We start from the raw sequence: 14,535 nt of genomic DNA on the forward strand, positions 1-14,535 counted from the left end.
TACGTTATGACAAAATGTCAGTCCCCTTCTTAATACATTGTGTCCCGGGAGAGAAGCGAACTAACCTATATCCCGCCAGTATATTCATGAGGGTGCTCTTGCCCGCGCCCGAGGGCCCCAGGATGGCGGTGAGCGTGCCCGCGCGGATGGTGCCGTTGACGCACTTGAGGATGGTCTTGTAGCCGCGCTTGCGCCCCTCCGACACGGAGTAGGACAGGTCGCAGAAGCGGATGTCCACGGGCGGCCGCGACGGCAGCTGGGTGAGCGTGGTGCGCGTCTTGGTCTTGCCATCGTCGTTGGGCACCTTCCTGATCAGGACCCCTGACACACCCGTGCCACCGTTGCTGAGGTTTGTCTGGGAACCGCTGAAAAATAAAACAATATTCTCGATATCTTTGCTGGAAAAAGTACAAAATGAAGAAATGATAGATCACCAACATAACAGAGGGGAAATAATGTAAAGCATGAGGGAAAGAATAAACCAAGGAGTCATGTAAATACATACTTAAGTTTCAAAAAACGGATGAGGTTTGTCTGGGAACCAATGAAAAATAAAACAATATTCTCAATATGAAGAAATGATGGATCACTAGCTTAAAAGAGGGAAAATAATGGAAGGCATGAGAGGAAGAAAAAACTAAGAAGTCACGTTCATACTTTAGTTTAAAGGTAGAGGCGTCATACAGGGAACTAATAAATCCGGCTTTGGACGAAAACCCGGCTCTTAGATTTACGAACAAAGATTCTGATATGGGATTATTCAGAATCTAGTCGGTTGACGTTGATAAAACTATAATTAGGCTTCACCGTTCTACTAAAAATAAAGCCAAGTAACCTCCTTCAAATCCCAGGTGATACGAGATGACGTTAAAAATAGCGTGGATGGCGGCGGCGGCATCTGGCGATATGAAAAGTAGAACTTATTTAGACTAATGAGGAAGAAATGACACTAAAAATAGTCACCTAATTTGAAAAGTTACATTGCAATTATTTTTTTGCGAAATTTTAAATTTCCTGTCGGCAACACAAAATTAACGGTCCGCATATTATTTTCGTGTTTCGTTAAGCTTTAGTGATGAGTCGAAAATTAAAAATACATTGGTAAAATCTGATTACTTTATTAGAATAAATATTTCATTTCATTTGGGATGACATAAAAATAAAATATTTTTTTACGAAATAAATTTTGTAAAAGGAAATTTTTCGATTTTGCCGTACATAAAAAAAAACACGTTACGAGACGCGCAAATAAATTTAAGCAGGATGCATTTTAAACAGCCCTGGTCTAAACTATACATCTGCAAAAAAATTGGAGACAGGAGCTCAAGAAAGTCGTTGGCAATTTTTAAGAATTTTTTAAAAATCTTTTGGCTACCTCTCTTTGGGTGTCGGTTGTTTTCGTGGTTGGATTTGTGAATAAAATTATCTGACGCTTTTTTGTTTGACGGCCTTTTTTATGACAACCGATACAGTGTTTTCGCTTTTCGATCTATTAAACGTCAATATACAATTTAAAATATTTTTGCATTGTTCATGTGAAGACATCAGGTATAATTCTAGCATACCTTCGTAGCACTACATTATTATGTACCTACGTACGATTTTCGAACTCTACATTTATTTACTGTAGAGAAACATCGCTATTTGCCCAAAAAACGTCGTTCGATCTTATTGTACAGCGGACCATTATTTTGCTATTGGTTGGAAAATCCAAATATCGCCAAACTCATTGATATCATTTTCAAATTAGATTCCAGATATAATTAAGGATCGATAAAAAACACCAAACATGACGTCTGAACGTTTCTAGGAATAGATTTAAACGGTTCACTGCAAGAAGAATGACTCGGAGGGACAATTATTCAGCTAATAGTCACACTCTTCCGAATGTTGTACGTGCTTCCTGATTAGAATATACATATATGTACCGTATATGTAAAGTTAGGCACACAGCGACTACTCATTCAAATTTAAATTCAAATCTCCAGTACGAAACCATTATGAGTTTTTCACGGCCATTGTTGTGGCGTTTACATTTTTGCTCGGGTTCACGAAGTAGTCCCTTTCATTCTGTTATGTTTTTTGTTACACTGTTGCCATTTCGACACGTCCAAAGAATTAAGTTAGATCTCTAAATTTGGTAAAAAAAGAAACGTTGATATTATGTGTATTGAAATAAAATTGTACTTCAAGAGTAATTTTCAACATATAAAAACATAAGTCAACTTATCGCAAATTAAACAAGCTAGATCCTAGATATACACAGATGTTTAAAATTTGACACACTATAATTTACTGATTACTATAATTAAGTTACCTACCCTTTCGAGTAAGTTTCGTACGTACGGTTTAAAGTTTAAAGTTTATACCGCATCATCAAGTATTTTATCATCTTAGCGAATATTTACGATGTACTGTAACGTCAAAAAAATATCTTCTTATTTTTATTACTTCCTCTGATTCCAAAAAGAGTTAGTTCAGAGAACCAGTATGCATACATTAGAAAGAGCAAGCAGGTACCTGACCATTTTTCAAAGAATAAGGAAATATAGCCAAAGCCCTTTAGGCCGCCTGAAGGTCGACTGGTTATACTATATTATAAAATCATACGTAACCTTTCTTATGTTTGGTGTAATTTTAATTAACCTGATGAGAATCCTATATGATACTAATTATGTAGGATTTTACGTTAAATTATAAATAATACAAATACACAAATAAATCAACGATTTTAATTTTATTTGGTAAATGTTTCGGATCAAAATCTAACAGATCATCTAAAAAATCATTGAAATTATAAACTCGGTAACTTTTTTCTTTACAAATTCTGCATTTTACCCCATTTATGCTTTGCTTATTAAGATTTTTATCAATATCTCGACATAAATGAAGAAGTTGTTAAGATGGGATGATGAAAGTCTAAGTATTTAACAGGACTTATCAATAACCATTTGTGGTTATTCAGCAGTGATGTCAAAGCATTGAAATACATATCGCTTGCAGAAAAAATGGTTAATTACGAATCAAATTTATAAACAGCATCAAATAAAAAATATTTATTAATAAATTTACTTCAACACTGTGGTTTTTTACTGTGGATCAATTAACAAATTAAAATGTAACGGTGAAAGGTCGGAATCAAATTAAAGGTAAAAATAAATATACTTTTATTATTATTACTTGCGTTTACGGCTCGAAATAGCTTCCATATTCCTAGTAATTTAATATTGTAATAATGATTTTACGCATACATTTGAGGTTTCTAGTTACGAAATTAGATTTCTAAAAAAGGAAATATATTATCAAAACAGATACAGCTAAGAATGTTGTTGAAATGTTAACTTTGTTTTTAAGTAATAAAAATACGAATTTGTTATTTTATAATGTTAATATCATCTTTGACATCAATGACGTTTTATTTTATTTTATTTATTTAGAACTTTGACGGAACATTAACATAAATACATTTACAATAATGAATAACAAATAAAACAGGTAATTGTAACATTCCTATTACAAAATTTCACACGAGTTAAAAGTAAACAGCAAGAATAAAATACAGCAAAAGTTAAGAAGATTAATAAGCAGACTTAATTTTGTTGGAGATATCATCTATCTAACATTTATTTGTATTTTTTGAGGATTAATATTGATATCCTTACTATTTCTAACCCCTATCCACGCCCAATGGTGCATAGAGCACTACATCGTATTGATGCAGTGCTATATTGATCGTATTTCTGCGCTTCAGCGACCAGTCCAGGGTAATATTAAATAAATATTTAAGTGTAAAATTACTAATAATTATTTTCACCCCCCTCTGCGAATCGAACCCGGGCCTCCGGCATGGCAGCTAAACACGCTAACCATTACACTATGTAGGCAGACAATATACAAATATTTTTTAAAAAATGGGTCTGTGCGACTGGTTACTGGAAATATGTAGAAGTCGTGTGAGCAAGATGTAGACTGGACTCGAACCCAGAAACTCCGAATCAGAACCTTCGTGGGACACGTTTCGTTTTTGCTTCATGTTTATGTTAAATTGTTCATATTAGCATAATATATAATATCCTGTATAATCTATCCAATAATAAAACTGCTCTAGGCAAAGCTAAGACTGATTCAAGTTGAAAAAAAGTGAAAAGGATTATCGAGCTTCGAGCTTCATAAAAGCTCTGGATTTGTGTCAAGCTACACTCAAATCAAGTTGTAAAAGTCATGATAGGATCTGATACTTGACATTTTTCTAAGGGTTGACATTATTCGAGTCCATAAAAGTTCTGTTTTTGTAGGTTTATTCCTTTGGTAATAAAAAGGAACAGAAAAATTAAGAATTCTAATAATTGGGGAATTTTGACGTAGTCATGTAAAAAAAAACATTTTATTTTATTTTAATAACATTATTTAGTGAACTGTTTATTATTACGTAGAAAGAAAAACATACCACGGTTCTGTTAATTCTACGTGGGATTTATTGTTTACGTTATAGATGAATCATAAAATTGCAATAAAAATGAAATGTTTACAAAAATTTAAAATACATTATATTTATTTATTAATACTTTGATATACTAAATAAATAAAAGAAGTACGCGATTTTTTTTTTTTTTTTATTCATTTAATATAAGTATTTACATTTTTATTTATAACATAATAACATTTGAATCATTTATACATATGTAGAACTTTTATATTTCGATTCGCTGTGCCTCTCCATAAAAGAGTCTGTGCTCTTGTGCTTGGAAAGGGACTTACACTCGTGGTTTAATGTTATATAATAAAAGATATAATAGTTTTTTTAATATATTTTTTTAAAGATTTAAATGTATAGAGCTTTAATTTTTTTCTTGAGGATTTTTATATCATCTATTTTTTTTATTTCTTTAGGGAGTTTATTGAAATGTTTGATTGCCAAATATTTGAAGTTTTGCTGAAATTGCTTGGTGTTGCATTTTGGAATAGAAAAATCGTTTGAGAATCTCGATGATAAATTCTTTGTTAAATTTAAATAGTTGTCACCCTTTAGTATTTGAAAAACTGCGGTTTTTTTATAAATGGATTCTATATTTGGGACTTGAAATTTTTTAAATAATAATTTTGTTGGAAATATGTTTTTTTTTTTCAAGATGACTTTAATTATGGTTTTCTGTACTATTTTCACTGAGTTCAGTATGTTGTTGTATGAGCCTCCCCATGCAATAATGCCATACTGTAGTAGTGAGTGAACGATAGCATAGTAAACTCTTTTTAGGTTGTCGATGGTTAGTATGTTTCGGATTCTAATCTATTGTTAAACTATATGTTTATGCTTATACGTTGGATAAAAATCTAAAAATCTTTTAATTGGTCAATATTAGCTAGCTTGAAAACTTATCCCTTTTTTTTCCACTCAAATTCCTACAAATTCAATATTTATTGCATTCGATATTTTATACTTATCAAAAATCTTGATTCGTATATATTTTCTGGCTAAACGGGAGATTTTAATAAAACGATTTATGAGAAAATTCATCACGATCCAGAAATACCCCATAGAAAAATAATTCAAATAGATTTATTAATCGAAAATTCACTAAAACAAACCTCTTTTTAAGATTATCCAATTTATTTTCCATGATTAAAAGTTAATTTAAACTCGTAAATTAATTTTCTTAGCGCGTTACAGTTACGATTTTTCACAGATATATTTCATCCATTTTTACATTTAGCGATCAGTTCAGATGGTAAAATTCTCTTTATAAATTAAATATTTCACTTATAAGTAGGTATTTCAGTCCCAGTTTTGAGTAAATTATATTACACCACTGTTTCACATTTTACGAAATTCGTTTCTAACAACAATTCACTGAAATTACGGCTGAAATCAAACAAATTCAACTCGACCACTCTAACTCGAGGACAGCTCTCCAGCTCATCGACAGCTCTCCGGTCGGCGCTGTCTCGGACGAAACTGATTCACGAGTAATTGAAGGTGTTTATTAATAATAAAACTCAGCCCGTCGCCAAACGAATGCGTGAAAAGCCAACTTTGCCACACATCGTGTTTTTAAATACACAAAACATAAAATGATGAGATAAGAGATGATTTTTCAATCTGGACAGAGTAGAGTAGCATTTTTTTTTCATTGATAATGGTATCATGCATGAAACGCAAGTCTTTGTCCTGAATTTTTATTACGTACTGGGAAAAACAAATCGCCCGTCCTACCCATAACATACAAAAAGATATTAACGATATCGACATTTTCTGGTCTTAAAGGACTTTACCAAAAGTAAAGCAGTCCTCAAATAAGCTTTAAAAAATATCTGATTTTTATTATTATTGTTTTTAAATATAAGAGTTGTTGTTTGCCTTACTTATGGTGTTATTTTTTTTTGTTTTTGAAAAATAGAGCGATATTTGTTTTTTTATTGTTTACACAATTATTTCAATTTCATACTATTTCTGTGAGTCTAAGCGGCTCATTATTAGAAATAGGTATCAAATTGCGGTAGAGGGATTCGAACCGAGAAACTCTGACTTAAGAGTCTGCGACACTAACCACGGGACCACAACCCGACACAAAATAATAAAAACGTTCATATATTCAGTAAAATATTTTTATTAAACAATGTTCACGTAACTTTTGTGTGAGGGTTGATTAGGATGGTCGGCTGTAGCCTATTCTTGAAAACATATCCGCATCTGCCTTTGTAATGAGAAAACCATAGAAAACTCATCAGGAGAAGACGGACTGTCAATCGTTTCGCGACACAACTATTTTAACTGTTTTACTTGAAGTTTTGAATAAATTTGATGTGTCGTAATTATTTTTTTTTTTGCTTTTTGTTCAAATGACGTGTTTCGTTTCTCCCATAAGTATGAATGTAACACGAAGTCAGTGAACAAACTTTCAAAAAGTTTTGTTATTCAACTCGCAGACTTGTCATATTTAGACTTGTCATATAAAAATGGGTGAGGCGGTGTCCCGATTCACGCAATATATATTTTATATATTATAGCAATTTATTTTAACAACGGACGATTGATTCATATCTGGTCGGGGCCCTATTAATACGTTTATTGGCAATTGACCTGACGAGATCAGTCTCAAAATGGTCCGAATTAATAGTAATTTCAGAAAGACAACCGACCGCACTTGAAAGTTCACAGGTCGTAGTAACGTAGTTCACAGGTGGGCGGCCAATTATGCGAAAAAATATATAACAAGGCTCATATACTTTTATTAGAATGCTTATTCAATTAATAAAGATTTTTCAACAGTTTAATTATTGCTCGGTCATTTTAAATTATTAAACCCATAAATTAATTTTCTTCTGTGTATCGCATATGTTGACATGATATATATCGACCTGTGATTTATCTAGCCTAATGGTACTCAACCTTTTTTTCTTCGGACCACATACATATATTTTGTATTTGTAAAGTTACGCGGGCCGCAACACTTTACTGCCATGATGGAAAAAATAATCATGAAACGCCCCTCCATTTTTTTATTAAAAAAAGAGAAATAGTTGTTTTTATTAGTTATAAAATACTTTAATTTCATACTATTTCTGTGAGCCTGAGCAGCTTATTACAAATAGGTATCAAATTGTGGTAGAGAGAGTTTGAACCCAGAAACTCTGACTCAAGAGTCCGCGACACTAACCACGGGAACACAACCCGGCACTGAAACATTTTTGAAGTTTAAAAATTAAAAACTAAAACAGAATAATAATAGTACATATCGCTAATCAGTAAACTGTTCCACAAGCAAAATTATTTACGCGTGTTCTTTTGTCTGTCAAATATTTGTTTTTTTGGGAATAAATCTAGCGTGTGCAATAACAACACACTTATACTACATCTGATGTGGACCATAGTGACAATCCTATTTGGGTGTCACTATTTGTGCGTTAAAGTCGAGACGAATCTTAAGATATACGAAATTTAGAATGACAGTTTTTTTTTAAATAGTGCTCCTGATAATAAATGTCTTTATCACCGAACGTACGAGCTTGACGGCCTGCGGGTTGAGTATCGAAGTATATGGCTAGATTCAGAACCACTCGTAGATTTTCGAGATGACCTGTGGATTATTTCTGCATTTTAAAATAGAAAATTTACGTTGTAAACACCATTAATTATTAAACTACACGTGTTTCGATGCACTCGACATTATTATCAAATATAGTATTAATATTTAGTGGTATTTACCAAGTAAATATTAAAATTTGAAATGGATAACCACAAAGTTATTGTCAATTCGATCAGTGAAATAATTACATTTAATTTAGCAGTATCGCATTATTAAAAGTAATCAGTTAATAATATTCAAAGAATACAAAAGATTATTTCTGTAGTGACCCTTACAAGGGTCACTACAGAAATTTAATTAATTCGTCTACCAATTTCTGGTCAAAAGTGATTATTTAGGAATTTTCTTCATTCATTGATTAAGTTAGCGATTAAATACAAAGCAGTCAAGATACATTCACGAATGGTTGTATTAAAACAACACAGTATCATGAATGGTTAAAAGGAAAATCTAAGCGCTACGAGGAATCCAAAAATACATCCTCGGTAAAACGAAAACCCTGTACAGAATTAGGATTCTCGAGATTAAAGCATAAGTAATTCAAGGAAAGCGTTCCGTAGGGAAAGAAGGGTACCTGTATAAAGCATTGATAATACGTAAGTGAATTCATGCTTTTGCTATACACGGTACATTAAAGTAAATGGTATTAAAGTAATACCTCGATATAACTAAGTACCTAGTAGGCTCTTACTTACTTGTGTTTGGGTAGGTACTACCTACCCAAACAATAAGGATTTATTTTCAGGTTACTAAAATATTATGACCAGCAATCACGTTATAAGACGGAGAAATTAGTTTCGTGCTGGCAAACAAATAAAAATATATTTTATCCCTGTTTTCGTAGTTTTAATATAATAAAAACAGTAAACCCAACGTGATCCTTTTTAAGCGGCGCACGAACAGCCAATGGCAAATAAAAACGCGATTATAAGATTATATTATAATTAATTCCCGAATAATCTGATACTTTAGCTGAGCAAAAAGCTCGCCTTTCTGGTTCATATTAAGCCTAATAAATGACTTACTTAGCTTTCAGTTCCGCCCAAACAATGCGAACGAAGAAATTACCGCTTTTGTGTGAGATTTCATTCAATCGGGTCGGCCGAATGGAAATAATTCGTCTTTCGATATCCGATAATCCAAAATCACCGAATGAATTTTATTTCATCATAATCTTGATGTATACCAAGGTCAGAAATTAAATTTATCTATGGGTTTAGCATCTTCTATTTCCCTAATTTCATTGAATCTATTCAACGTTGATGCGTATATAACGTTGGTATAGGGCACAACATTATTTGAAGTATCTATTTTAGTAAAATCATCTATGGTTTTCGGGAGCGATAATTCGAATGATTCTGACTTAACCTAACCTAACTTTATTTGACATGTTCACTGCGTTTAAAATAATGGTATACAGCGCGAATTTTTTAAAGCCCAAAGCTTGTTCAAAATCAAATTATACTTTCTATTTAAACGTCTAAATAAGTGTATTCCTTCGTGTTTTGAAAACACATAAAACCGGCTACGAATCCTTAACTTTATTTATTCAAACTTCATGTACAGAAAAGAAATAAGTACATTGGCAGGCTTATTGCTAAAAATCAATATTTTCCAACCAACCAAAAACAGACTAGTGATACTGATCAAAACGTTTGATCCCATACATAGTTGTTTGCAATCGGAGGGTAGAATGTACTTGAAAATTTAAAAACATAAATTAAAAATTGGTGATAGTTAGGAAGGAAAAGGAAAAAGGGAATAATGGTCATTCAGTCTATTCGTGGTAAAATAGCAAAACGTATTGACTACAAATCCACTGTCAATTGTCAAATTGACAGTCCGTAGAAACAATTTTGCCAGTTAAAAAAAAAACAAACCTCTAAAAAAACAGCCTATATAAAGTAACTAATACATTAATTAAAAGTATATTTTTGCCTAGAATTTTCACTCATGAATTATATGAAATTATAGTAACTTTGATCACAAAGTTTTGTCCGTCTCCATAGTGTAGTGGTTAGCACGCTAGGCTACCATGCTGGAGGTCCCTGGTTCGATTCCTAAGAGGGTCAAAATAAATATTAGTGATTTTTCAGTCTAATATTTATTTGATATGACTGGTACCTGAAGCGGAAGGCTGGTCACCTTTCCTTCGTGTATTTAACGATCAAGATAACACTGCTTCTATACGGTGCAGTGCCCTATGCACCATTGGGGTGCGAATAAGGGTAAGAAGAAGAAGAAGAAGAAACATAAGAGTAAATCCACTCACGAATAGGCATAGGCTATAAAACTTAAAAAGTTAAAGCTTGAGTAGGGTCATGATAAGCGGTGTTGCATATGCCGTAGCTAGATTTCAGAGTCACTTGGACGTTAAATAATTTAAAAAAAGTTATAGTTGAGAATAATCGAGACAGAATAGAGTAAAACGTAATATTTGAACTTGATTATAAACTAGTGCTTGTCAATCACGACCTAACGCCTTCGTAATATAAAATATGTAGATATTTCCATCTCTGGGCGCGTGCCAAAGCGCTGAAAAAAGCTTCTAGAGATTTGAATCGTTACCCACGACACGCGGCGGGTGGGTATAGAGCATGTTGCCATACTCGCCTAGCGCGAACTGGCGAACTACATATTAACTAGTATAGTCACACAACACTGCTCGCACGTGTAGGGAAATGGTACTCTGAAATCTCGCAAGAAACGACCGCTCGCAGGTCGCAGGTCGATAACCACAGACAATACCTCGTATCGCATTTGCTTTATCGATATAACTACCCATTGAGTACTGAGAAAAACCAAAATCCTTTTTTTGGAACATTTATTAAATCAGGCATAATTTTATTAATAAGGAAGGAATGCAAAGCTGGGATAAGCATTATCGATAAAATTAAGAAAGGTGTGTTGAGATGGTTTGGACATGTAGAACGCATGAGTGAGGAAAGAACGGTAAAACAAATTTATTAGGAGGCGAATGTAATTGGAAAAAGGAGCAGAGGAAGACCGAGAAAAACATGGCACGATCAGGTATGCCAAATACTTGAAAGTGGTCAGGTTAGGAGTCGTAACAATCGGCGGGTATGTATGAGGAGATGCATGAACGTGGAAGAGGCGAAGAATGTTTGCAAAGACAGAGTGGTGTGGCGTTCTATTCTCTCTGCCTTCCCTGCGGGGAAGCGGCGTGATGGTTGGTTAGTTTTGTTTTTATTAAATCAGGCGAATGCAGAAACCAATTTCATACATTCTAGTTAGTTAGCTAGAGATTAACCTGAATTCTTGAATGGCGTTAAATTACTGACTTAACAGATACAGGTTTTTCGCTTGAAATTAGATGTTTTACAAAGCAAATTGGACGTTATTTTGTATTTTATAAATAAGTTGAATTTTAAAATATATAAATTCACATTAGTACTACATATACCGTCAGTGTGAATACCTGCCCACATCTTTTATTCAAAAGACTAGCAAGAACGTTAGTCGTAAGTTGGCAAGCCTGCGCGGCGCGCTGTCATAGTCTGTGCGCGCCGTGTGACTCAATTTTTCAGACAAGATTTTCAATACCATTTTAAATCATGGGTACTACTTTGAATACATTTTTGAATATTTGAATAAAAAAAAAAACAATATAACGTCAGATATGGTTTGTTAAACTTCAAATTTGAAGTAAAAAACCTGTATTAACTCATTCGAACGCATCCGCGACCCGTCATTATATAGCTAGCCGATATGTCATTTAGTTTGATAGCTGCCAATGTTTGATGTATTGCGAGAAGAAAATTATATTTTCAAATATTGGCCAGGAATCTAAAAAGGGTAAAAAATACATGCAAACATATACTTAATTACATTTTTATCAAAACAGTAACTAGGATTAAGGAGTATATTTTTTGATTTACACGTCATTAATTTACATTTTGACAGTAAGCCCTAACTCTAATAAAATAAAGGTCTAGTCATCCATAAAGTGACATAACTCTTGAATCGACTAATAAAAAAGCCAATAGACCAGAGACAAATAATAAAATTTGCACAGGTAGGTACTGACATTAATTATCATTGGTTATCTCGTTAAACATAATGAATGGCGATATGTCCGATATCGATTTTCAATAAATCGGTGCTATTTATCGGAAATTTACTAGAGAATATTATTATTTTATATTATCATATGTTTGCAGTGATGGGATTCAAAATTTTTAAGCCCTTAAGGTACTACCCCTACCCCCCCCTATATTTTTTTACATTTAATCTTTTTTTAAATTCTGTACATAAACAGAACATTCACATAAAGACTGAGAATGCTCCGATACATGATCTCAATCGGAATATTGTGTGACAACAAAGGGTTAAGGACCGGTTCGGCGAACTCAAAAAATTTTAGGCAACGGTTCTAGCGAACCGGCGCGAACCGGCTGAATCCCACCACTGTCTCCATTACATTCTAAAAAAACATTCGTAAAAACAATCCGACGCAGAGTATTTGCTTTAAATAAGGCAAACAAAAAAGCGACACTAAGACGTTAATTCTTTTTTACTCGCACCGCATCCGAGTGCGAGCAGTTTTGAATTTAGAATTTTCAATTTAAACGAGCGGAAATGTAGCGAGGTTAATAAGCGCCCAACACAGAGTGCATAAAAATACCCAAACCCTTTACCCAATGGGTGAATTTTTACAACACCATACTAATATTAATAAATTTGGATAATTTATATATCGACATTTTCTTAAAATACTACCTCAAGGACGCTTCACTGTGAATGAATTGGGGAAAAGAAGACAGTGGAGTTGAATTAGCAAACAGACTTGTTTTTAGTTTTATATAGCACAGTAATACGATGTGTGAATGGATACAAAACAAGACTAAAAGTTTTTTTTGACATCTCAACATAGATGAAGAAGAATATGGAAGCCTGGGCATTCTCAGTGACATCAACACTATTCAAATTCTCGGAACTTCTAGATATATTGATTAAACTCGAAACACAGTCCTTGAATCAATAGACTTCACGGGAGACATCTATGGTGGGATAAGCCAAGCTTTTTACTAAGCAGAAACTCTTTCAAATCATGGGTAGAATCGGTGGATATTATACGTGTAAAGTGTGAATATACACGTGTGTAAAGTGATCACTTTAAACCAGTCTATAACGGTCGTAAGTTCTGTAAATGTCCAGACTTCCATATTCTTCGTCATCTATGTTGAGTTTTCAAAAAATGATGTAAAAATAACTCATAATTGGAGATAATCCAGATTTGTGAACAAGTATTTGGACGCACTCAAAATATTGTAATACTAAAAGATATCGTAGTCATACAGGAGAAAGTGACCAAGTGCATTTTTTACAAAATGTGATTATTGACTATTTGATATCTTACTAGCTTAATATTGCCCTGAAAAAATCCCAAAGCGATTTTAAACTTGTAAGTATAATATATTGACTTGTTAAAAATGACTAACTGCATTGATGTTTATTTTCTTGCCAAGCTAATGTGACTTAAATGGCCCTCCTGAATTTTACGTTTTGTTAGTTGGTCACTTTCTCCTGTACGACTACGATATACGCGTTTACGTCCAAGAGTAAACTTATTCTCGATAAAATAAAGTACCTACTTTTGTTCGGCCTTTTAATCCCCCAAGATCACTCGGGACCAAACAAAACAAAAGGGATAAATAGATTACGCACCGGCTAACTAAACACCCGTAATTCGGTTAGTATTTCTAGTCGGGCCAGGGGTACGAGAGCGCTCTTGGCAAGACAATCCGGTCACATATCCTCCTCTGTTGGCTGAGGTCGGCGCTGGAGCCACATTATCGACCGGCCGGGCGGCTCCGGGGGCGGCGGGGGCGGCGGCCGGGGGCGGCTCCGGGGGCGGTCGGGGGGGCGGGTTGGTGTAGCGCAGGTCGCGGAGTGAGGACGGCTCTGTCTCAGGATTTGGGTCATTCCACCTGCTCCGAGAGCATTGGGGGGAAGCGCGTGCGATACGGAAATGTGTGTTTTAGTAACTTTTGGCATCTTTTGTCCGCTTCCGTGGTGCAATGGTCAGCGTGTTTAGCTTTACAACATTTTGAGTGTGGTTTTAAGTTTTGTACTGACATTTCTTGGTGGAACTGCATTCTACTGAATAAAATAGCTACATATGTATTTTTTCCACATTAATTTTATTTGACCAACAACCGAGTTTCTGGTCAAATAAAATTCATGTGAAAAACGTACATAAGTACTTGTTATTTTATTCTATTTTGAGTGTATCTAAATACTTGTTCACAAATCTGGATTATCTACAAGTATAGGAGTTATTTATGATTCGAAATTGGATCATATATATGTATATATAGAACTTCCAAGAATTTGGGTAGTGTGGTTGTCAATCATGGGTAGAATTGGTGAATGTTACACGTGTGTAAAGTGAGCACTTAAACCGGCCTATGACGGTCGTAAGCCCCGT

The 14,535-nt window shown here is 33.9% G+C and overlaps 1 protein-coding gene and 1 long non-coding RNA gene across 7 annotated transcripts in view; both read right to left on the reverse strand.

The window, feature by feature from the left end:
- LOC148300972 (uncharacterized) overlaps positions 1–14,535 on the reverse strand; it is a 206,437-nt gene that overhangs the window by 131,722 nt on the left and 60,180 nt on the right. The window lies entirely within an intron of this gene.
- Atet (ABC transporter expressed in trachea) overlaps positions 1–14,535 on the reverse strand; it is a 47,727-nt gene that overhangs the window by 8,423 nt on the left and 24,769 nt on the right. For all 6 annotated transcript variants that reach the window (XM_088274016.1, XM_088274019.1, XM_088274021.1 and 3 more), the window contains exon 3: positions 66–365. In XM_088274016.1, coding sequence (XP_088130142.1) covers positions 66–365 — 300 coding nt within the window. The remainder of the gene's footprint in view (positions 1–65; positions 366–14,535) is intronic.

Source organism: Brachycentrus maculatus, unplaced genomic scaffold, assembly GCF_059751285.1.
Source record: "Brachycentrus maculatus isolate JH-2025_06_01 unplaced genomic scaffold, ASM5975128v1 h1tg000624l, whole genome shotgun sequence".
Classification (NCBI taxonomy): Eukaryota; Metazoa; Arthropoda; class Insecta; order Trichoptera; family Brachycentridae; genus Brachycentrus; species Brachycentrus maculatus.